Here is a 22,694-nt window from a genome sequence, read left to right as displayed (position 1 = left end):
AAATGCCGGTGGCCAGGGATGCATTCAGGATTGTTAAAAAATGGTGAGCAGCAGCCAACTGTTCTTCCTTACCCTCTTCTCAACATTTTTTTCTTTCTTTTCTGTCCTGAAAAAACAAACGAACCTCTCAGCAGACCTGCTGACAAGCTACTGGCCCTCCCTCAGCCCTTCACTACCTCAACTGGGGAGAAAGCAGCAAAAAATGCCATTAGAAAAGTGATAGAAATTGCTGAGTGTTCTTAGTCACTGTGTGGCTGTCAGTGACCAACATTGCCTTGCAGAAATTTCTGGTTTTTGTCCAAACTGGTAGAAACTATACCATTTACTATCCTATCTTGCTAAGAGCACACTAAGGTCATTAGCACTTTCAGTGAGTAGGATGACTCTGGAACATGGTCTGTGTGTCAGGCTGGGCAAGGTGAAGTTGCACAAGCTGTGTTGTGTTATGACTAAATCCAAATTTTCTCAGTTTTTTGAATTTATAGACCATGCTACTTTCCTGAGGAAAATCCACAGATTGGTTGAACAGTTTTACCATAACAGCTAATAGTATAATCCTCAATCTTTATTTGTCATTTCTGTTAGCCCCTGTTCTGTTTGTATGTGTGGGAATCTGCAGACAGGTTTTGATCTTTAAATGTACAGCTGTTTTACAGATATCTCTCATATTCACATCACCAGGGGTCTAGGGAGTCCAAGCTGTGAAGCCATCCTTGGGCTGGGATGGTTCTCCTTTTTCTGTTGTCCCTAGCAGACTGTGCTGCACAGCAAACAGTCATAGTGCAGGTTGGCCTGTGGAATTGGGAACAGCTTGTTTTCACATACAGCCTGATTTTATTTTCTTTCTCCATTCTCCTTCAGCTCTGAGAGGTACTTTAGGCAGCTGAGCAATGATCTGGAAGCTTACACCCAGCATGCAGGGAGGAAGACAGTGGAGGTGGCTGACCTTGAAGTCCTCATGAGAAGGTAAAGGAAGCCTATTACTAACTCATATTAGCATTAGGTGATGCATTGATGTCCCAGTAAGACTGTAGTTGTCAGGGTGTGCACTAGTAGTATTTCCACAGTAACTGTGATATCTTGTGACTTAATCTGCATGGCACAGCTTAGACCCTGTCCTAGAATGGGCATTCATGGACTTGGGGTTTTATACTTCAAGTTAAAGGTGGTAGAGAGGCAAATGGAGGCTGTGAGGGCATTAGGGTACCGGAAGAATTTGAGAAACAGGTAGGAGGAAGAGGAGGAGGAGAAGGATATGTGCAAGGCTGGAGTGGTTATGGCTGGGAAATAAGTGGTGTAGATAAAGAAAGCAGGAGAACATTGTAGGTGTGGGTATGGGCTGCACAGTTTGCCTCCATGAGGGATCTCTTCACTAACAGTTCTTGCAGCTGAAACAATGTCAGCATTTGCAGATGTACTGCTGTCTGTTTTGGTGACTTAGTCTCCTGAAAAAGATCCCACTCTTCTCTTTCTGAAAAATCTAAAACTTAAAGTTCAAACTTGACAGTTGCTCTGCAGAGCAGGAAAAGGAGCCTCTGGTCTGACAGGCCAGGTGTGGCTTCTCATAACGACTGTGTCGCCCTTCCTGCTGCTGCTTGGAGACCTGCATGGAGGGGCAGACCGGCCAGCAGCCTGCATGAACTATTCTCAGAGCCTCTTTACTGCTACTATCCTTCATGGAGGGCTCCTTCAGCTCCCCATCTCATGACTTTGTTTACTTCATCTTGTGATCAAAATACAAGGGATTTGTTCTTTGTTTGAGAGTCCTCTGAAACGATATGTGGCCTGAAGTATCTCTCGCCCTTCACCTGTTGTCATCTAAGTTACTATTCCTACTCTTTACTGGAAGAGTTTCAAATGCAAAGTTAAAGTAATTTAAGAGATTTTGCAGGGCACATCTGATTCAAGGTAACAGTTTTGCATGAACCTTTGTAGATGGAGCTATTGCTGCTGCTCAAAAAATTAATCTGTTGACGTCCTTAGATGTTGATTTTCCTAATGAGTGTGTGTTGGAATTAGTGTGAACAGGCTGAGAGGTACGATGAGTTAATTGGCCATGTTTGTGGGTTTTGTACCTTTGTTATTTTACCTTTTTCTGGATGTCTTTATGCCTTACCACTGCCTAACCCAGAGATCAGGAGTTGTTGCTTGTTCACAAACAAGAACAGTATTTCTTTTCCTTGCAGAAGGAAAAGATGGAACAATACAGCTGCTTTTCCATCTACAATACAGGGAGATTGTTTTTTTAGGTCAATCAGCCAAATGATATACTAGAAACACATCTGAAAATGCCAGTCAGCTCTGAATTGTGAATACATATAAAAATCTGTTGAGTAATTAATTATTTGTTTCTGCAACATCCCTCTGTGTATGCCTTTAAGTGATAAAATTTCTTCCATGTCAGATGGATAGCTAACACTGTGGAATGCCAGTTCATCTACAGAAAGCTGTCATACAGTAATTCTGGTCCACTTTCATGTGTAAACAAGGCTGGCATCTGCACCATAAACAGGGTCTAGTGCATCCTCCGAGAACATATTATATATGGTATATATAGTATATAAAGTATATAGCTTTCCTGTGACAGGCAGCCACAGCATGTACATTTCAGATGCTCAGTGCAAAAATGTCACTGCAAACAAAGCTAAGGATTCTTTAATACGACATTAAGTTTGAGTGAAAACACTTTTTACTAACAATTTTCTGTTTCTTGTCTGCTTTTCTCTTTTTGAACAAAGACAAGGACTGGTAACAGACAAGATGCCGTTACGTGTGCTGATAGAGCGTCATCTTCCTCTGGAATACAGGAAACTACTGATTCCGATTGCTGTGAGTGGCAATAAAATAATTCCCTGCAAATAAGCATGCCACTCTGGCAGTGACGACTGCCACAGATGGAAACATTGCCTGCTCATGGGGACTAGCTTTACGTTGCTCAGTGTAGCTGGCCAGCATGACGGTTTGCCGTAGATGGTGGGGCAATAAGCAGCTGGTAGAGATTCTCTTGAATTGATTCCAATTTTGCTGTAACTATCATGCCAGCATACTGGATCTCACTGACTATTGTTATAAGTAATTTGATTATTCTATATTTTTATGTATGTTACTTATGAATACTTGTATAGTTTTATTAAATAAAATTTAGTATGTATTCTGTATGATAAAAATGCTGTTTACTCCAGAGAGCTGAAAGGTTACTGTATGTTCCTGCATTATTCAAAATGTTCCTAACAGACATTTAGCTGTGTTAATGCTTTATACTAACTAGATACTTGCTCAAAGAGAAGAGTTGTGGGAGAGATTGAGACAGATTGAGTTACTGCATATTACTTGCAGTAAGGAATTCTTGTAGCAATGGAAAGTACCAACTGTCTCTTCTCAAACAGTTAACCCAACATTGTAATTTCTTAATGACTGACTTCCTTCTGGATCAGAAATGATGGCACTCCAACCCAAAAGGTTTAAATTGAATTTATATATATACAAAAATGTATCTGGAAAATCATTAATCCAGTCAGGCAATGTTCTCAAGAAAGAAAGCAGTACCCGAAACTGGTGTATGAAGCAAGGTCCAACTCTTGAGCGCTGCATCTGCATTTGGCTCTGCAGAAGTCAGCATACTCCATGTATCACAGTAGCATTGTGTGCTGACTGCCTGTTTCATGATCCTAAGCAGCAGCAGAGACACTAGGTATCTTCTGGTTCTATGCAGTGACATTGTAAGTAACTAGCAAGTGAAAATAAATCTTCTGCAGGTTTGATAGCCCACCCATGTGGTTTCTACTTTTACCCTCCTAATATGAACCACAGCACCAGTAAACTTCGCTATCTGTGATTTTATATAATCAATTGATAACTACACACAGGGGATGATCAGCATCATGTTCACTAATGAAGATTGTCAAACAGGAGAAATAAAACCCTTGTGCCCTTCAAATAGCGAGGAGACGAGAAGAATGAAATCCTTGTGGGGGATTTTACTGCATATGGTGAACCTTAATCACAGCATGAATGAGGCCAGCCACATCTAAGGTTTTGTGAGGTACAAAGAACAATAGTGGCTTTCTAAAACAATTCACAAGCTGGGAAACAATGACCTCTGTCACCTCATATAACTTTCAAAAAGACTGATGTCAAACTCTTGCACATTTTTCACTGAGTATGGTCTTCAGTGTCTTCCCAGGAGGTTTGACTGACATGCTGCCATGGTTTCTCTCTATTTAGCTAGATTGTAATACCCTAAATGAGTATTTATTTTCTGTGGGGAAAAATTTTTAAGATTTTTTTAGGTCCTCTGTCTTTGAAATGAAAAGCTCAAACCTTTAATATTTAAACAGATTAATTACTTTGCAGATGCAGTGGGCATGCTGTGAAATATTTTAGGACCCTTCTGTTGAAGTGATTGAAGTTACAAAGAAATTATATTGGGAAGAGTGCTAGTCCTAGTGTCCAAACTGAAAGACTGGTGTAATAGCCTTTGCTTTTCCAGCACTGCAAACTTTTTTTCCCTTTTTTTTAGATCCATGAAGAAGTGTTGCTTACTGACAGTGTATTTTAGTTTCACAGGCTTCTAGAGTTGGGGCTCCAAATGCTACAGTTGGCAAGGATTCCAAGAAATACAACCGAGCTTTGGTAGCTCATGACAACACCACTTGCAAGTTAAACAGATTTTGCCCAACACTAAAGGAAATGAAGACCTATATAGTAGCAGTCTTTCTGGCAGGCAGTACCAACACACAGGTCGGGCACATCAGTCATTTTCAAGTTAAGGGGAAAAAAACAACTTTGCTTATTACAACAATGGAGATGCAATATTTGGAAGGAAACAGCTTTGTTGTTTTGAGAAACTGCAAAACTTGTACTTTTAAAAGTAGATTTTTCTGTCACTACACGACATTTCTAATAAGACCTCAAGGCTTTGCATGCCTGAGCTTGAAAATTGTGATCTGAAATAGTAATAAAGTTTCCATCTTCTTTTCTTTCTGTTGCTGAAACACAGTAAACCCCCATTTTCCTAAGAGTATTTAAAGAGATAATGAAGAGAACCTCACAGGAAGTTGATGGTTCCTCTTTTATGTTGTTGACTCCTTGTTCAGTCATGGTGCTGCTAAGACACACATCTGCAGCCGTCTTAAGTAACTGCTAGGTTCTTTAGCTGAACAACTTCCAGCTGAAGGGACTAGATGATAGTGCTTAGATAGTTGGGAATATACGAGGGAAGAGTCCCTCTCTGATTCTATCTGTTTCAGTGTTTCTATGCTTCAATTATTTTTGTGGCTCAGAGCTTGATTAAACCTACTCCTTGAATTTCTTTCAAAGTGATTATGCTAGACAACAGTCACTATACTGGGATAAATCTCTTCTTGGGGAAAGACATGCTAGCAAACCTGGTTTGCTAGTTTGATTTCTTTCACTTGCATACTGATGCAGTTGTGATGATGGACCTTATTTTGCAAATGTATCTTGTGAAATCCTGCCTTTTTTCTCTGAGCCAATGAAGGCCTACCTCGCAAAAAAGGCTAAGGCTAAAGCAACCACACTACAGTGTTGAGTTTGGTGGTGACTGCCAGGTCCAAGTATTGACTGTTGCAGCATTGTTATTTTGTTACCAAGTAGAGAGCCCAATTTGCTGTATTGCCCTAGTGCTGTGAGGATGGTAATCCTTTGTTTCGGGAGCAGTCAGCTTGACATACGCAAGTCTTGCTGAACTGAATTGACTCCACATGGGTCACAGAACTGTACTGAACTGCTTTGCTGCCTGAGCTGAAAGTGCTTCTGATAGTTCAAACCAGCCTATTCTCTCAGCAGTTAGTTACTAGGTGAGTCTATATGTACATGGAAAAAGGTATTTAGTGCAGTTGCTCTGACTCATAGCTTGGTTCAAACAGCTCTTATTCATAATACTAGAAGTCTCCTTACTTGCCTTCTTCACAGACTGGCTTGCTTTCTTCTTTGGGTGAGGGCCCTACTCGTCTTACATCTCCAGCCAGCAGTCTCTCAAGTGCAGTTTCCACAGGCAGGACATTTTGATCTGTCTGTTCTTTTCCGACCTGATAAGCCAGGCCAATGTAGAGATCTAATGTCTGATCATCAATATCAGGATCAATTGCACAGAAGGCTGTCTTCAGATCATCCGCGTTCACCTCTCTGTTCAAAAACAACTCAGTCACTGTTAAGATATGTTATATGAAAGGCATATTTACACCTCTGTCCAACTGTGAGAATCCATGTTGCTCAAAAGGCAGCAGAATTGTCTCTCAGTACTAGTACCTCTGCTTGCCCTTTAGTGTCCCTTTGTTTTTTCTTTAATATACATGTAATAAAATCTGTTAAGCACTCAGATTGCAAAGTGAACAGAAGCTATGAAATGCCAGATAACCTGGGAAATCCTTAACTTGACTCTGTTGCGCATTATTGTAGAATTATAGAATCACAGATTCAGTAAGGCTGGAAGGGACCTCTGGAGATCATCTAGTCCAACCCTCCTGCTCAAGCAGGGTCACCTACAGCATGTTAGACAGGGTTGCATCCAGAGAAGCTTTGAATATCTCCAGAGAAGGAGACTTCACAACCTCTCTGGGCAACCTCTTCCACTGCTCTGTCACTCTCACAGTGAAGAAATTCCCCCTCACGTTCAGGCGGAACTTCCTGTGCTTCAATTTCTGCCCATTGCCTCTTGTCCTGTCACACGGGGCAACTGAAAAGAGTTTGGCCCCCATCTCCTTGACACCATCCCTTCAGGTACTTACACACATTGATAAGATCCCCTCTCAGGCTTCTCTTCTCCAGTCTAAACAGGCCCAGCTCTCGCAGCTGTTCCTCAGAGGGCAGATGCTCCAGCCCTCTGATCATCTTCGTAGCCCTACGCTGGACTCTCTCCAGTAGCTCCATGTCTCTCTTGTACTGGGGAGCCCAGAACTGGACACAGTACTCGAGATGAGGCCTCACCAGGGCTGAGTAGAGGGGCAGGATCACCTCCCTCGACCTGCTGGCAACCCTGTTGCTAATGCACCCCAGGAGACCATTGGCCTTCCTGGCCACAAGGGCACATTGCTGGCTCATGGTCAATCTGTCATCCACCAGCACTCCCAGGTCCTTCTCTTTTCTTTGCAGCAGGTCAGCCCCCAGCCTGTGCTGGTGCCTAGGGTTATTCCTCCCTATGTGCAGGACTCTGCACTTGCCCTTGTTGAAGTTCAGGAGGTTCCTCTCTGCCCAACCCTCCAGCCTGTCCGGGTCTCTCCAAATGACAGCACAGCCTTCAGGTGTATCAGCAGCTGCTCCCAGTTTGGTATCATCAGTAAACTTGCTGAGGAGGCACTCTGTCCCTTCTTGTAGGTCGTTGAACAAGACTCGCGCCAATACTGAGCCCTGGAGAACTCCACTAGCCACAGGCCTCCAGCTAGACTCTGTGCCACTGATGACAACCCTCTGAGCTCTGCCTTTCAGCCTGTTCTCAATCCACCTCACTCTTCACTCATCTAACCCATACTTCCTGAGCTTATCTAGGAGGATGTTATGGGAGACAGTGTTGAACGCCTTGCTGAAGTCAAGGTACACAACATCCGCTGCTCTTCCATCATCTACACAGCCAGTTATGCTATCATAGAAAGCTATCAGGTTGGTTAAGCAGGATTTCCCCTTGGTGAATCCATGCTGACTACTCCTGATCACCTTCTTTTCCTCCATATGCTTACACATGACATCCAGAATGAGCTGTTCCCTTGCCTTTGCAGGGATGGAGGTGAGGCTGACTGGCCTGTAGTTGCCTGGGTCTTCCTTCTTGCCCTTTTTGAAGACAGGAGTGACACTGCCTTTCTTCCAGTCCTCAGGCACCTCTCCAGTTCTCCGTGACCTTTCAAATATGATGGAGAGCAGCCCGGCAACAGTGTCCGCCAGTTCCCTCAGTACCCATGGGTGCATCCCATCAGGGCCCATGGATTTGTGGACGTCAAGCTTGCCCAGAGGATCTCTAATCCTATCCTCCTCAACCAAAGGAAAGTCTTCCTTTCTCCTGACTTTCTCCATTACATCCATGCTCTGGGATTCTTGAGGGCTGACCCTTAGCAGTGAAGTCTGAAGCAAAGAAGGCATTCAATAATTCTGCCTTCTCTGTATCCTTTGTCACCAGGGCCCCCTCCCCACTCAGTAGCAGGCCCACATTTTCCCTAGTCCTCCTCTTGCTGCTGATATATTTGAATAAGCCCTTATTGTCCTTGACATCCCTTGCAAGGCTCAATTCCAACTGGGCCTTAGCCTTCCTCGCAGCATCTCTACATACTATGATATCTTTCTTTGCATAACTATTTTTTGCCTTGTTAGTTCCATGCTCACATTAGCCAAAACTTGTTTCATGGGCATCTAGCCCTTCTGCAGTATTATCCGCATTGCTCAGAGCCTGGCATAAGACTTCTTTTCTATGCAGTAGCTGTATCTTGTTTTCAGGTGGAATTGTCTGTCTATTCACCTCTAAACCTGCAGCCCTCAGTACTGTTCACTCTCCCTGGTCCACAGAACCAATTCTGTTCTGTGCAGTAACTGAAATGAGGTCTTGCGAATACTTGACTTAGCAACCTTAACACTTTTCTTTAGTGAAGTTTATGTGCAAATATTTAGAATAACACCCTCCCACTGCAATAAAACTTGAAGACCAGACTCTTAATGTACAAGGTCACAGGTTGACCTGCTTTGGATCACTGTTTAATCTTTAGAGGCAGCACATAAGCTTTTGCTGCTTGGGTATGTGGGGTAATTAATGTGGCATGACACTGGGGGTGACTAGGACACAGTCTCTGAGGATCTGGAGGACTTTACAGATGGTTTTGAAGAGTCAAAGAATGGTGAGATGTGAGACTTCAGATACTGGAGGGGCTATTAGTACAGCCAAGCAATCTACTCACTACCTGCCATGTCCCTTACAGGCTCTCCCTGTCCCTCTCCTTTGCCTTGCATTCCCCCTCTCCAGCTCAGCTCAGTAAGCCTGTTCACTCTCTGCTTGCTAGGTTTCTCACCCTGGTCTTGCCTTCCTCAGCAAGTCCTAGTCACCCTTCTGCACCTTGCTTCCTGTTTTGAAGCCTGGTCTTGTGCTGCCATTCCTACTCCTCAGTAAATGCTCTTTTGTTCTCCCTGGCTTCCCACTGCTTCCTCCTGCCTGTTTTTGCAGTCATCACTGGCTTTTGGTCAGCACATCCAGCCTATGTCCTCAAATGCTCCTGCTCACCCAGGCAGTCCCAGCACTGCTTACTTTTCCATGAATTTGCTCCCCTTCCATATTGGTTCCTAGTCCTCCTCCATTTCTGTTCTTGGCTTCTGCTGTGACCTCAGCCTACTGAAGAACGAACACAGAATATGGAAGAAGGGGCAGGCTACTTGGGAAATTTATAGGAATGCTGTCAGAGTATGTAGAGATGTGGTGAGGAACACTAAGGCCCAGATGGAACTGAGTCTTGCAAGGGATGTCAAGTACAATAAGGGCTTATTCAAATACATCAGCAGCAAGAGGAGGACTAGGGAAAATGTGGGCCTGCGAGTCTTGTTCAACGACCTACAAGAAGGGACAGAGTGCCTCCTCAGCAAGTTTACTGATGATACCAAACTGGGAGCAGCTGCTGATACACCTGAAAGGCTGTGCTGTCATTTGGAGAGACCTGGACAGGCTGGAGGGTTGGGCAGAGAGGAACCTCCTGAACTTCAACAAGGGCAAGTGCAGAGTCCTGCACATAGGGAGGAATAACCCTAGGCACCAGCACAGGCTGGGGGCTGACCTGCTGCAAAGAAGCTCTGCAGAGAAGGACTTGGGAGTGCTGGTGGATGACAGATTGACCATGAGCCAGCAATGTGCCCTTGTGGCCAGGAAGGCCAATGGTCTCCTGGGGTGCATTAGCAACAGGGTTGCCAGCAGGTCGAGGGAGGTGATCCTGCCCCTCTACTCAGCCCTGGTGAGGCCTCATCTCGAGTACTGTGTCCAGTTCTGGGCTCTCCAGTACAAGAGAGACATGGAGCTACTGGAGAGAGTCCAGCGTAGGGCTACGAAGATGATCAGAGGGCTGGAGCATCTGCCCTCTGAGGAACAGCTGCGAGAGCTGGGCCTGTTTAGCCTGGGGAAGAGAAGCCTGAGAGGGGATCTTATCAATGTGTGTAAGTACCTGAAGGGATGGTGTCAAGGAGATGGGGGCCAAACTCTTTTCAGTTGCCCCGTGTGACAGGACAAGAGGCAACGGGCAGAAATTGAAGCACAGGAAGTTCCGCCTGAACGTGAGGGGGAATTTCTTCACTGTGAGAGTGACAGAGCAGTGGAAGAGGTTGCCCAGAGAGGTTGTGGAGTCTCCTTCTCTGGAGATATTCAAAGCTTCCCTGGATGCAACCCTGTCTAACATGCTGTAGGTGACCCTGCTTGAGCAGGAGGGTTGGACTAGATGATCTCCAGAGATCCCTTCCAACCTTACTGATTCTACGTTTCTATGATTCTACTGCTTTTCCACAGGCTTCTTGCTCAAGGTATAGGGCCCATGTACCCTCTTACCATTTTCCCTCTCCTTGCCTGGTTCTTAGATTAGCCTCTCTGTCTCTGCTCGCTGTTCCCTTTGCTCAGCTCTGTCTTCAGCTGTATGCCCAAGTCAGCCTGAGATGCTTAACCCCTAGTTGCACATCCCTTACAGCTTCCAGGATTTTTATCCTGATCCTTTCTTGCTTCTCTCCATGGTGGTGTTGCTCTGAGGGGACGCATTCTCTGCACTGCTTAAACATTTCTTTGGGGTCCCTGCAGGTATAGGAGCAACCCAAGTCTAGGTCCAGTGCATGCACATGCCAAGGTTAGAATAATCACAGGGAGAAAAGGACAGCTCACCCCTGAGCTGGAACGTGAGCAGTGAAAAGATAATATGAAGTTTCTCAGTAAAAGTCTAAGGAGTAAGTTATTAGCATCAGTGTTTACTACAGGCAGCAGAGTTAAAACTGAGATTAATCTGAGGATCTAGACCAGGGTCTCTGAAGATTTGAGAGCTGTCAATTTTTCAGTAGATTTCTTTAGAAGGCAGGATGGTAAGAAGTATATCAAAACAGATACATGATTTTAGATAGAGTATGGAGAGTTTCTAAAGGAAGCTGCAAAAATGTAACATGGATTACATCTTGATCTAGCTTTTTTTTTTTTTTTTTTTTTGTTGTTCATGTGTGTGTGTATGCGTAACAATACTCTAGCTGAATATATTCCAGAAATCATCATCACTGGCAGACATGTGATATAGGGGTCCCCCAAATTACTCTGGGAAATCATTTCCAATATGTATTTTCACAAAGTTTAAGCTGTTGAAAGTAGGGTCTTAAAACAGCTTGTGCTAGTGCACTTTCTTTAAATATAAAACAATAGTAAGAGCTCAAAAATACAATTTGCCCTGTGACTGTGCTAGGTGCAACTTCTGACAGTTCTAGCTGCCTGGGCTGATGAGTGCAACTCACACACTCCCTGTTGTGTGGTTGGGGGTCAGTGTGGGAAGCATGATCACTGTGTGACTTCTCAGCCCTATCCCAGAGCTGCATTGTGCTAAGGAAATCAAAGCAAGACATGGAGAAGGTCTCCATCTACAATCACGTACATCTGGGGCAGCAGGAGTTTGGTGCTGATGTTCCTGAGTCTCTCACCACCAATGTTCTCAAGGACCTAGTCTCCTGCCGAGTTAGTATATCTTGCTGGTGAGCAGAGAAGCAGAGGCCTAAGTGTGTTATTTGCCTACTGTGAAAGTAAGGCATTTGGGTTACATTAGACCTTCTCTCCTTGTTCAGGCTAGTAAAATAACAGAATATAAGTGTACTGTGGTAATAGCTGCAGCCCCTCAGATCTAGGGGTCTTCCATGTGGAAGCCTAGTCTCTGGACAGGGATGCTGGCAGAGGTAACTGAAGATGTGATGCAGCAGTCTGTGCAAGTCTGGTGCAGCTTTCCAACACCATGAATGAGTTACAGTAACCTCCAGTGATCCCTGCCACCTGTACAGGTAATGTCCCTCACAGACTTGGAGCAGCCACTAAAGGACTGAGCTAGGCTGAGGAAAGCTGTGAATGCCACTTAGCTGCTAAAACAGAGGAAGGCTCATCTTCTGAAAAATATTTTGACTGAGTAAAAGGTCCAATGTGATCCTTATGTGTAATGAGGCTCAGCCCTTTTACTTCATACTTACATCAAATCTCCCAGCTTGCTTTTCAGCGCTCTCAGATACTCCTGCTTCTCATTCACATACTGGTTCCTAATCATTGCAATGAAAGGTTCAGCATTTCCTTCTTCATCCTAGAAGTGATTACAGGCCAATTAGCATTGAATGCCGTGTTCCAGCCTGTCTGGGTAGGAGCCATTCACCAACGTATATTCAAATAACTTAGCTATCCTAGAAATGCTGCCTTGGACTGGAGGGGGAACATCCTCTCTGCCTTCTCCTGGAAAGAAATTCCCTTTAATGTGGTAAGAGTTCTGTAGAATAAAGTGCATTGCTCCTTTGGCCACAGCACTGAATACACAGGTCATTTCAGCAGAGTTTCTCCAAACATTGCCTCTCCTAAAGCAGGGTGAAGCATCACCTCCCATATCCACAGAGGCGAAAGATGGTAAACTACAACAGCTGTCAGCTGCTACTGCTGTACTGTCACTCATACAGCTACCATATTTCCCTAAGCCTTCTAAATAATTCTGTTTAGTGATAATGCTAGGACAGGGTTGATAATTATTTAACTTTGAGTCCAAATTTGGAGTCAATGTGCTAAAATATAGGAGCAAAAAAAAAAAAAAAAAAAAAAAAAAGTAAATGCATCAATAGTCCATGCAAGCCTTTGGAGAGATGCTTGTGATACTTTTTTCCAAATGTAAAGTTCAAATAAAGAGAAGGAATAGGGAAAAACTTTTCCTATCACTGGAAAGGAACAAGCTTGCATTGCCATTGTCTGCAGATGGCCTTCAGATGTTAGAGCCTGTGCTGATGGATGCAGATATTTTAATCTGATAATCTTGGAATCTATTTGCTTACTGTCTGAGTCAAAAGAGAAATTTAAGAAATAACTTACTTCATTGAATAAGGATCTGTAGTTGATGAGGTCTTCAGCACTGTCTAGCTTGTTTCTGCTTGCATCAACTAGTTCTTGGATTGAATCATTCCTTTTTAGGGGAAAAAATTCCCTCAGAGCCATGCTGTATGGAGACAGGTAGAACAGACATAGATTTGCATGCTGTTACAGTATGCACATGGATAATGCATGCCAATATGCCTGGTAGTGTTTTAGGCTATCAGAGGTCACATATGTGTGCCTGTATTCCAAGGCCCAAATCTTCAAAAAGTTATTCCTTTCATAGATAAAAGCATTTCAAGAAGTGCATGCACCTACCAAATACTGAAACAGGGGTAAAGTTTTCACCAGAACTCCGGCCTTAGGGATATATTGGATGCTGAACCATTTGGGAAAAAAAAAAAAAAAAAAAAAACTCAATGCAATTGTGAATACTGATTACCTGGCAACCTAGACCAGATTGGCTAATATGTCTGTGCCAGTGATGTGTTCCCAGCTGAAGGGCTAAAAATGGCTGCATCTCTTCTGTACCATGGCCCCCAAAATGCTGCATTTAGCTATCACTGAGTATCAAACTTGAAAGCACAGCTGATTAACTGGAAGAAGAATGACAAATCTTGCATCTCTAGCAGAATTCACAGAAATGCTTTATATCCTATCACAAGAGTTCATGGGAGCACTGCATGGGGTCCCATATCTCCTCAGTTAGAGAAGCCAGCCACATATGGCTGTCCTCACAGGAATTTAACTCTGAAAGAGAGAGAGAATGCTCCCCAGCTGTGCTGGCAGGTGAGCAAGGCAGACAGATTCAGCATATCAAAACATACAACGCATGCCACAAACAGACAGAACTCAGCAGGCAACAGTTGGCCTCTTGCCTGAACTGCTCACTGGTCAGGGATCCCATGTCTGAGCTATCACAGGCAGCCAGCTCCTTTTGCAGATTGGAAATCAGCTGATTCTGGCCATGGTACTGTTCTTCACCTACCTGTGAAACAGAGAAGGTTCACAGGTTAGTAAATACCCCATCTGTTATCACTGGGACTACCCTCAGGAGGGAATCGAAAATGCAAAAGGACTGTGCTCCCTTTTACATCAACCTTTACCTCAGCTGCTTGTAGTTACCTACAAATAATGAAGCAAGCAACAGAGTGGCTTGCAGGGCAGCTGTTTACAATCATTCTGTGTTGAAAAACTCGTTCCAAAGCAGGTCATGTGTTATCACAGGCAGGAGCTCTGAGGCAGATGGCTAGAATGGCCCTGCAGATGTGTCAGGGGCCTAGGGCAGGGGCTCGCCCCAGGGACAAGCTCTTAAACATCTCTGGGGGCAGCTCTTAAACCCTCAGATGGCACTCTAGATCCCTCCGAATGATGGCAGCCCCCTCTGCCTGATGGATCCACATCCATGCCATGCTTCCACTTTCAAGCAAAATAGGGCCAGTATAAGGTTTCCATATGATGAGAGAAGCAGCTGCAGCACCAGAAGAGAACCTAAGGCTACTTGTCTGCGTGATGGAGAGATGTGGCAAGCTTGAGCTCTCCAGCACAATGCTGCATTTCAGAGATAGTATCTTGATCTTCACATAAACTGCATAAGGACAAATAACGAGTGATTTAAGAAAAGACCTACTGAGAAAAATAGGTGTGTGTATAAGCATTGCAAACACACACTGGAGAGGGTAGATATGATGTGATGAAAGTATCTCAAAGAAAGGAGTTTTTCTACTACCTCTACTGGAAGTAGCAATAGCCCTGCCATGTCTTGCATAAACATGATTCTCATCTCTCTAGTATGCCTCCATGTTTACTTCTGTTCTCACCAGCGGGTGCAGGTTGCAGGGTGTGGGAATGGAAGGCGGAGCTACTTTGCAGAGGAATGCTTCCCTTGCCTTTTGTTTATCACAAGAGAGATGTCTGGGCAGAAGCATGGCCCTGGGTTGGGGGTTGCCTACCTTCCCAGTGAGTATGTCATAGAATGAACTCATGACATGGTTTGATTGATAGAGTCGCATGTTTTCATACATGGTGTAAGACCATTCCATGGCAGCAGCATCTCCATGCTTCTTCTGGAGGTAGCTTAGAAAGAACTCAGGGAGACTGGTTCGCTTCCCTGTCTGTGGATAACAAATGATTAACTCCCATAAGCAGCAGAGCTTAATCAAATCTGCCAGTCTGATTCCAGTTGTTTTTAAATGGATGTGTGTCTTACTGGGATCTCTGCTAACACAGTGCTAGTGCTGACGGCATATTTGTTCTCTATAATCTAGACAGGTAAGTTCATGCTGAAGCTCTTCTGTTACTGAGACTACTGACAAAATTGCTCTTCTCCTGCCTATTTTTGTAAAATTTATAGGGACTTGCTACCTTTGAGGCCCTGGTCAGATTTAGCTGATTTGAGCTCATGGGTTCAGAATGGGAAGCAGTTATTGTTGAAAATTAGAGCCAAATAATGAGTGCATCAACCTTATTTCCCCAGGAAACTGAGCTAAAAGTAAAAAGCTGCCATAGAAAACATTAAGGTGTTTATGGGTGATCTTAGAGATGTTTTTAGGCTCCTAGCTCAAGAGAAGAAATCTGTAACATAACACTGCCTCTCTGAAGGTTGCTCTCATACGACTGAGGCACAGTAAACAGGCTTGCCAAAGATCTGGGGGGATGATATACGTATCTCTAACATGGAACAGTTAAATGGCTACTTTTCTTCTGTTGCTGATTCTTGTATCTGCCCAGACAGGCAACCCATAATGTCTGCCTTGGTAGAGAACATACACCTCACCCTTTCAGCCTTCAGTTCTCACTCCTAACCCACTCTGGACAAAGAAGGAGAACCCTGTTTTTCTGTAACAAGGATAAGCACTTTTACACTTTTTCCTTTATCAATTTAAGTGATTTTTCTGTCCCTGGACATTCATTTGTCCTGCATCTCACCTATTCCTCCTTTGCATTGGCACAAATGCTATAGAGGTTAACAGCTGACTGTGCAGAGAACCTGGCCTGGGTTGAAATCAACACAGCAAGAAACCCTGGACATGCTTTGGCTGCACAGATGTTGCCAAGTTTCCTCTTACTTAAGAGCAGAGATCTGCATAGCCATGGTGGTGTCCTGATCTACAAAACACCATCATAGCCTAGAATAGCAGCAGTCAGGTGTAGCTAAGGACTTAAGAGTCATGAGCACAGCTGATTTACTTCAGAGTGACTGTACTTCCTCCCTTGGGCTCCCTGACTCATGCAGCTTTCTTCAGGGACAGCTCCACTGTTTATGCAACTGATGTTGGACCACTGCAGTTTACAGGCTTGTGCATCAAAGAAACCAGCATTAATACTGGTTTCCTGAATGTCTCCCAAGTTGTAGTTGTGTCTAGACAGCAGCTATTCCATAAACACTCAGCTATCCCCAGAGCAGAAGCTGGAGAATAAACTCCATAGAACTGGGATGGAGCTACTCTGGCTATCCATGTGGTGCTGTTGTAATTCATGAATCTATTCCCTGGGGAGCTGTGGCAGGCACAGGGTTATTGCCAGTTCAGGCCATTTGTTCTTATAATGTTTTATGTGGCTCAATCCAGATGAAACACTAGGCAGGACATGGGTGAGACGCTATCTGCCCAAGCTATTCCATCTGGGCTATGATAGCAAATGCTGTTTGCAAAAAAGGAAAATAAAACAAACCTGCCGTTCTAGTGCAATTTTCTCTCTCCAGACATCCTTTAGGATAGTCACCACATCTTTCTTACTCAGCTTTTTATTCTTGACTTCACCTTCATACCTCAGGTACACAGGAACATTATCACCTTTGCCCTAAGCAACAAAACAGAAACAGAGATAGAGATAAGGCATTCATCTCACTGGCAATGATGAAATACCAAGGCCATGTTCTTAGCATCTAAAGCCATAAAAAGGGTCTTTTGTGTGGATCTCATTCTCAGCACTATAAGACAGACTTCTGCTAACATCTCTGCAGTGTGTCTCAACTGCTCCAGGGTGGACCTGCTTAAGCTGGGGCCCATTTTATCACATTGCCCATTCCCCACAGAAACACTACTCAAACCTTCTGTCATTAGTGACATTTTGGTTGTGTCCTGTTGTGTCCAGGCAGCTGTTAACATTTTTGGTCACTAGTGTAATATATTTGCAATGAATAACTTTTTTATTACATACTTTATTACAGTGGAACTAGTCTTAAAACTCTGTGTAAAAAGTACAACACGGAGCCCTTTCAGATGAGGGGTATGTGCAATGAAGCTAACCTGTTGGGAGCCAAATATAGTGAGGTTAGTGCCAGGACCTCTACTGAAACATGTGAAGATACAGCTTTTTTTAGTGCATTGAACAGTTTTCATGCAAGTCCTGCAAGCTGAAGCATAACATGAAGATATGCTACTGCTTGGCTTGTTCTTGCTGAGACAAAAAAGCTCTGTTTCCCCTGCACTGTGCCCTTCATGAGCCAACCCAGCTTGCTACAGCTCCAGGAAATATAGAAAAACAGAAGTGTTTTCTTTTTTGCCTAAGAAGTTGAATAGATGTACTGGTGATCAGAGGAGCTGTGAGGAAGGGCTGGGACTCTAGCTCTGGAGGGGAAGGGGGTTCTTCTCTTAGTGACAATGAGCTGGTAGACCTTGCCCTTAGACAAAATGGGACTGTAGGTGATGCTCTGCCCAGCAAAAATGGAAAAAGAAAGATAGGCCTTCAAAAGATTTTTCAGTAATGGCAAGGTAAAACAGTTTAACTTCTGAAAAGACTGAGGAAGAGAGCTTGGAAGGAGCAAGGAAATGCTACTCTGTCCATGAGGAAAAAAAGTTTGGATTTAGTTTTGTTTGGTAGTATATCAAGAACCCTTGAAACATTTTCTGGTTTCTGTATCCTTTCCTGATCCTCCTGCATGCTGAGAATGCAATGGGGCAGTGTGAACTGAATTAACTCCCTGATGCCATCAAAAGGAGTCATTCCCTACTGTGTACTCTTGCTACTTACTCTAAGCAGGTCCATTCACTAACTCAAAAAGCTAACCTGGGGAAAAAAATGAATACTACTTTGCTGGACCAGCAAGTAGAGTCTGCTTCCCTGGCAGCGGAGCCAGAAGCATGTACAGCACAGAAAACATAGTTGGGAACAGGAGACAAAAGATAAGATCTTTCAGCAGCAGCAAGATGTTAAAATGACTCGCCATATTGTGAAGCATTATTAAAGGAATTTAGCCTATTAATATTACTTACATGTTTGATGACTTATGTAATGTCACTATGAAGTGAGGTTCCTTCAGCTGGATCTTCAGGTATGCTCATTCTCAGTTTCTGCTCTTCTACAGCACTTGAGTTTCCTTAGCTTAAAGCTTTCATTGATTTTATTAATGGGAAGGTAAACACTGAAGACACCAAGTCCAGCCATGAAGCAGCATATTCTCCTACCCTGCTAATGGGCATTTATTACCAATTAATCTTAATAAAAATGAACAGAGAAGAAAGCTTGCACATACCCATCCGAGGAAGACATCTCTGTCTTTCAGTACTCCTGTTCCTATTTCTTCCAGAAGCATATCCACTAGCTGATCACTGGTTTTCCCCTCAGCCAGAGAGCTCCACCGGTCAGCTCCACCAGGAACCACTTCTGCAATAGCAGAAAGACACTGAGCTACTAGAAAAAGAGAACATGCTCATGCATAGTGGTTTTGTGTGAATTCATTAGGAGCTTTACAACAAATGCACATCTCTAGACATGTAGTTCATCTCCTAAGATGTATTAGGCAAAATGGTGTACCCTTAAACCTCCTATCTCTCAGACCACTTCTTCCCTAAAAGCCTATGAGGAAATGGGATATTCCCGGTAAGAAATGCACAAAAGTGGAGTGTGAAAATCACTGTTAAAGAAAGATGGCACCTGAACACTTTGCCCAGTTCGGCCGTGGCGTGCAACTGCGCTTAACTTCTTGGAGTTCAATGAAGACATTGTCTCGCTCTTCTGTAGTCTCTCTGTGGATTTCCAGAAGCATGTCATATTCCTGATGGAGCTGATCAAAATCTTTCTGCTGGGTTTTCATCTAAAGCATGAAGAAAGCAGGATGATAATAAACTCATTACAGTAACACAGCCTTTTTCTGTTGTCAGACAGCTCAGGTGAGCAGTTTAAGGACTAATGAAGAGCTGTCCCTGGCTAATTGCCTTTAGATGAGAAGAAAAAATAAATTATTTGCTAATTTTTACTTTTACTACTTACAAAAACTTCTGATAAATATGTCAATGACAATTCTATATCCATTTTTGTGTTTAAAAAACAGATCTTAATCCATTAGGAAGTAGCTGGCAAAACATAGGTTTCTAGAAATTTTTGTACTCATCCCCTTCAGATCGACTGTTCTTTACTTAGAAAGAGTTTTTTTTTCATACGATTTATTTTTGCTACCAGCAGAAAGGTATATCATGCTCCAGAGGTAAACACTGCTCTAATCTGGGATTGGAGGACTGTCCTTGCATTTATTTGCTAGGATGTAGGGACATGGACACTGGATCAAGCTGTGTTAATGGTGAGGGCTAGAATGGAGCTGTCGATGACCCAAATGTATCTTAAACAAACCACTATAATCTTTCTGAAACACAAAGACACCTGGTACTTTTTTTGCTACACTGGAAGTTCAGGTCCATTACGATTGTGAACTATGTGATGGGATTCAGTGTGTTCTCTTTCTCATCCCTCTTCTAGAGATCAGGTTGTATGGCTGCTGCTCTACCACTGCTGGGCAAGTTGGAATCAGATGCCATCCTAGCTGCTGGTGTGTGTCCTGTATGTGACAGGCTATTGTTCCTATGTATCTCCAGCATAAGCCAGGCATCAAATGTTTATTCTGAAAAGGCAGCAAACACATACAACATAGGGAACCTACATTTTATCTGTTCTATCATAGTGGGAAAACATATTGATCAGCCCTCTAAGCCTATGCTGGGTTGATGAACCTGGAGTTGCTGGTTGGCTGAAGAAGCTATTTAATATTAGTGGAAAAGGCAAAAGACCCAAATAGGTAGATATGCACTAGTAGCCTAGCTCAGTGCTGTTTTCAGTTAGCCATGGTTTGGAGAAAACTGTGTGATATATGTGAGATGCACCTAGTTCATTGAATTATGTACATGATAACTTAGAGCTGTAGTTTGTGGGCTGTTGGTGGTTTGTGGGCCAATATTGCTTGTATGGTGTTAATTCAATTAAAACTGATGATAAGTGATGATATACTAATTGTGAGTGTTTAGGTAGTCTACAATTCCAAAACTTTGGGAGTTTAGAAGACTCTATACAGTGGCTTTTCATTTCTTTCAGGTAAAAAGGAATAAAGAAATGCCACTATGGGAGTTCTGGATTGACTGAGTCCTTGTCCCAACCTGAATACTGAAGTATCACATTATGTTTGCATCTATGTGGTATAGCATTAAAATTAGGAGCTTACACTCACCTCCTGAAGTAAATCAGAATATTTTTTCTCCAGTGATTCAAAGTCTCTCCTGGGCACAACATCTCCATAGTCTGCTATCATTTTGTTTAGTTCCACCTGGGCTTTTGTGAGGTCCTGCCGAGCTATCTTTAATGCCAAAGATAACTTCACCACATCTTCATTCTTGACATCTTTAAACAACAGTCATTAATGGAAGTTCATGACAGTAAAATTACATACGTAGTTTTCTATATCATTTATTGATCATTTATTAGATCCTATAACCTACAAAATGACTGCAGGAGCTGAACAGGCATACTGTAAGTCTTGAATTATATTGCAGCAGCACATTCAAACCCACTGCCTCCTCTCCCATCCACACATGCATCTTCAAAGACCCAATCTTCATTTTGAATAATGGAAAGGAGCAAAGGAGGGGTGAGCCCTTATGTGGATGCAAAGGCTACAGCCAGTAAATGCAGAGCAGAAGCATGGTGGGTGCGTGAATCTAGATTGTGGATCAAGAGAGTGTATTTACTGAAAGGCTCCCCACCACCACGACAAATCCTCATGCCACAAATGCCAGTAAATTCCTTAAATACAGATATTTGTGACAATTGGATCTCAGCAGATTGTCCATTCTTGCAGACAGGTGCAAAACTGCTGGCTGTGGCTGGGTAAGACTCTCAAGTGTTGTGCTAAGCAACAGAGTACAAGAATACCAGCCATGACTTACTGAATCAGAGCAAACTATTAGTAGGTACATTTCTTCCCACTCTCTTTAGAAAATATTTAGGCACATTTTGTCCATGAGTCTGTCTAATTCGTTTTAAGAGTCAAAGTATCTCTGAAGATATTTCAGAGATATTCTTATGTTTTTTCCTGCAATGCTGCATACATAGATCTTTATCTTGATATTTGAGCAGGATGGGTTCCTTCAGTGATCCACTTTCTCTACCTTGGACTTGGTGAAGTGTCAGACCCAACTGTTCGTTTTGCATTTCATTCATGTTTGCTAGAAGCAGTTTGCGGGCATGGTACTCATTGATATAGTGAAGGTACTCCTCAGTCAAGCTCTTTTGCAGATGCTCCACCTGCAGCAAACAGAGGTTCGAACTGATCAGGAGCATAGAATCAGTGGGAACTTTTGGACTAGCTTGATGAGAATAGAGCAGAAACTGAAGAGTAGAGAATGTTATAAGGGAAACAAAGTGGAAAGCACTGGAGCAGGAGAGTGGGCAAGAGATAACACTGTAGAGAACGATGGGCTGGAAGGGAATATGACAAAAGTGTTCAAACTCAAGAGTGAGTGTGTGGAAGGGAGCTCCATTTGACTGTTTAGTCTTCAAGATATCAATTATATACAGTCCTAAGTTTCACCGTTTCTCTGTTGTAAGCTCATATCTAGAAAACCTTCCAGTGACATATTCTGCCCTGTTGTTGGTGACACAGGAGAAAAAATGTTGGTTCTCTTACCACTGCACTCCACTGGAACTGGTGACAGAGAATTATCTTGGAGAGTAACACAGGATTGACTTTGTGTTGTATTTTTCAATATTTTTTGTAACTTTAAATTTCAATTGTACTTCAAATTATTTAGTGGCAAAATCAGTGTCCCCTCCTGGACAAAGGGACAGAGTGCTTCCTCAGCAAGTTTACTGATGATACCAAACTGGGAGGAGTGGCTGACACACCTGAAGGCTGTGCTGTCATTCGGAGAGACCCGGACAGGCTGGAGAGTTGGGTGGAGAGTAATGTCCTGAACTTCAACAAGGGCAAGTGCAGAATCCTGCACATAGGGAGGAATAACCCTAGGCAACAGCACAGGCTGGGGGCTGACCTGCTGCAAAGAAAAGGGAAGGACCTGGGAGTGCTGGTGGATGACAAGTTGACCACGAGCCAGCAATGTGCCCTTGTGGCCAGGAAGGCCAATGATCTCCTGGGGTGCATTAGCAAGAGGGTTGCCAGCAGGTCGAGGGAGGTGATCCTGCCCCTCTACTCAGCCCTGGTGAGGCCTCATCTCGAGTACTGTGTCCAGTTCTGGGCTCCCCAGTACAAGAGAGACATGGAGCTACTGGAGAGAGTCCAGTGTAGGGCTACGAAGATGATCAGAGGGCTGGAGCATCTCTCTTATGAGGAAAGGCTGCGAGAGCTGGGCCTGTTTAGCCTGGGGAAGAGAAGCCTGAGGGGGGATCTTATGAATGTGTGTAAGTACCTGAAGGGAAGGTGTCA

At 43.5% G+C, this 22,694-nt stretch overlaps 1 protein-coding gene across 1 annotated transcript in view; it reads right to left on the bottom strand.

Moving 5' to 3' along the window:
• Positions 1-22,694, bottom strand: part of TSNAXIP1 (translin associated factor X interacting protein 1) — a 38,684-nt gene that overhangs the window by 4,419 nt on the left and 11,571 nt on the right. Inside the window, exons 6-15 of the mRNA XM_062586832.1 lie at positions 21,421-21,556; positions 20,484-20,653; positions 18,923-19,082; positions 18,522-18,652; positions 16,718-16,846; positions 14,998-15,159; positions 13,924-14,033; positions 13,046-13,169; positions 12,172-12,278; positions 5,920-6,147 (exon numbers count right to left, since the gene is read on the bottom strand). Of these exons, the coding sequence (XP_062442816.1) occupies positions 5,920-6,147; positions 12,172-12,278; positions 13,046-13,169; positions 13,924-14,033; positions 14,998-15,159; positions 16,718-16,846; positions 18,522-18,652; positions 18,923-19,082; positions 20,484-20,653; positions 21,421-21,556 (1,457 nt within the window). The remainder of the gene's footprint in view (positions 1-5,919; positions 6,148-12,171; positions 12,279-13,045; positions 13,170-13,923; positions 14,034-14,997; positions 15,160-16,717; positions 16,847-18,521; positions 18,653-18,922; positions 19,083-20,483; positions 20,654-21,420; positions 21,557-22,694) is intronic.

Source organism: Rhea pennata, chromosome 13 (genome assembly GCF_028389875.1).
Source record: "Rhea pennata isolate bPtePen1 chromosome 13, bPtePen1.pri, whole genome shotgun sequence".
Classification (NCBI taxonomy): domain Eukaryota; kingdom Metazoa; phylum Chordata; class Aves; order Rheiformes; family Rheidae; genus Rhea; species Rhea pennata.
Note: the sequence above shows the minus strand (reverse complement) of the source record. Positions and strands in the feature narration are given on the sequence as shown.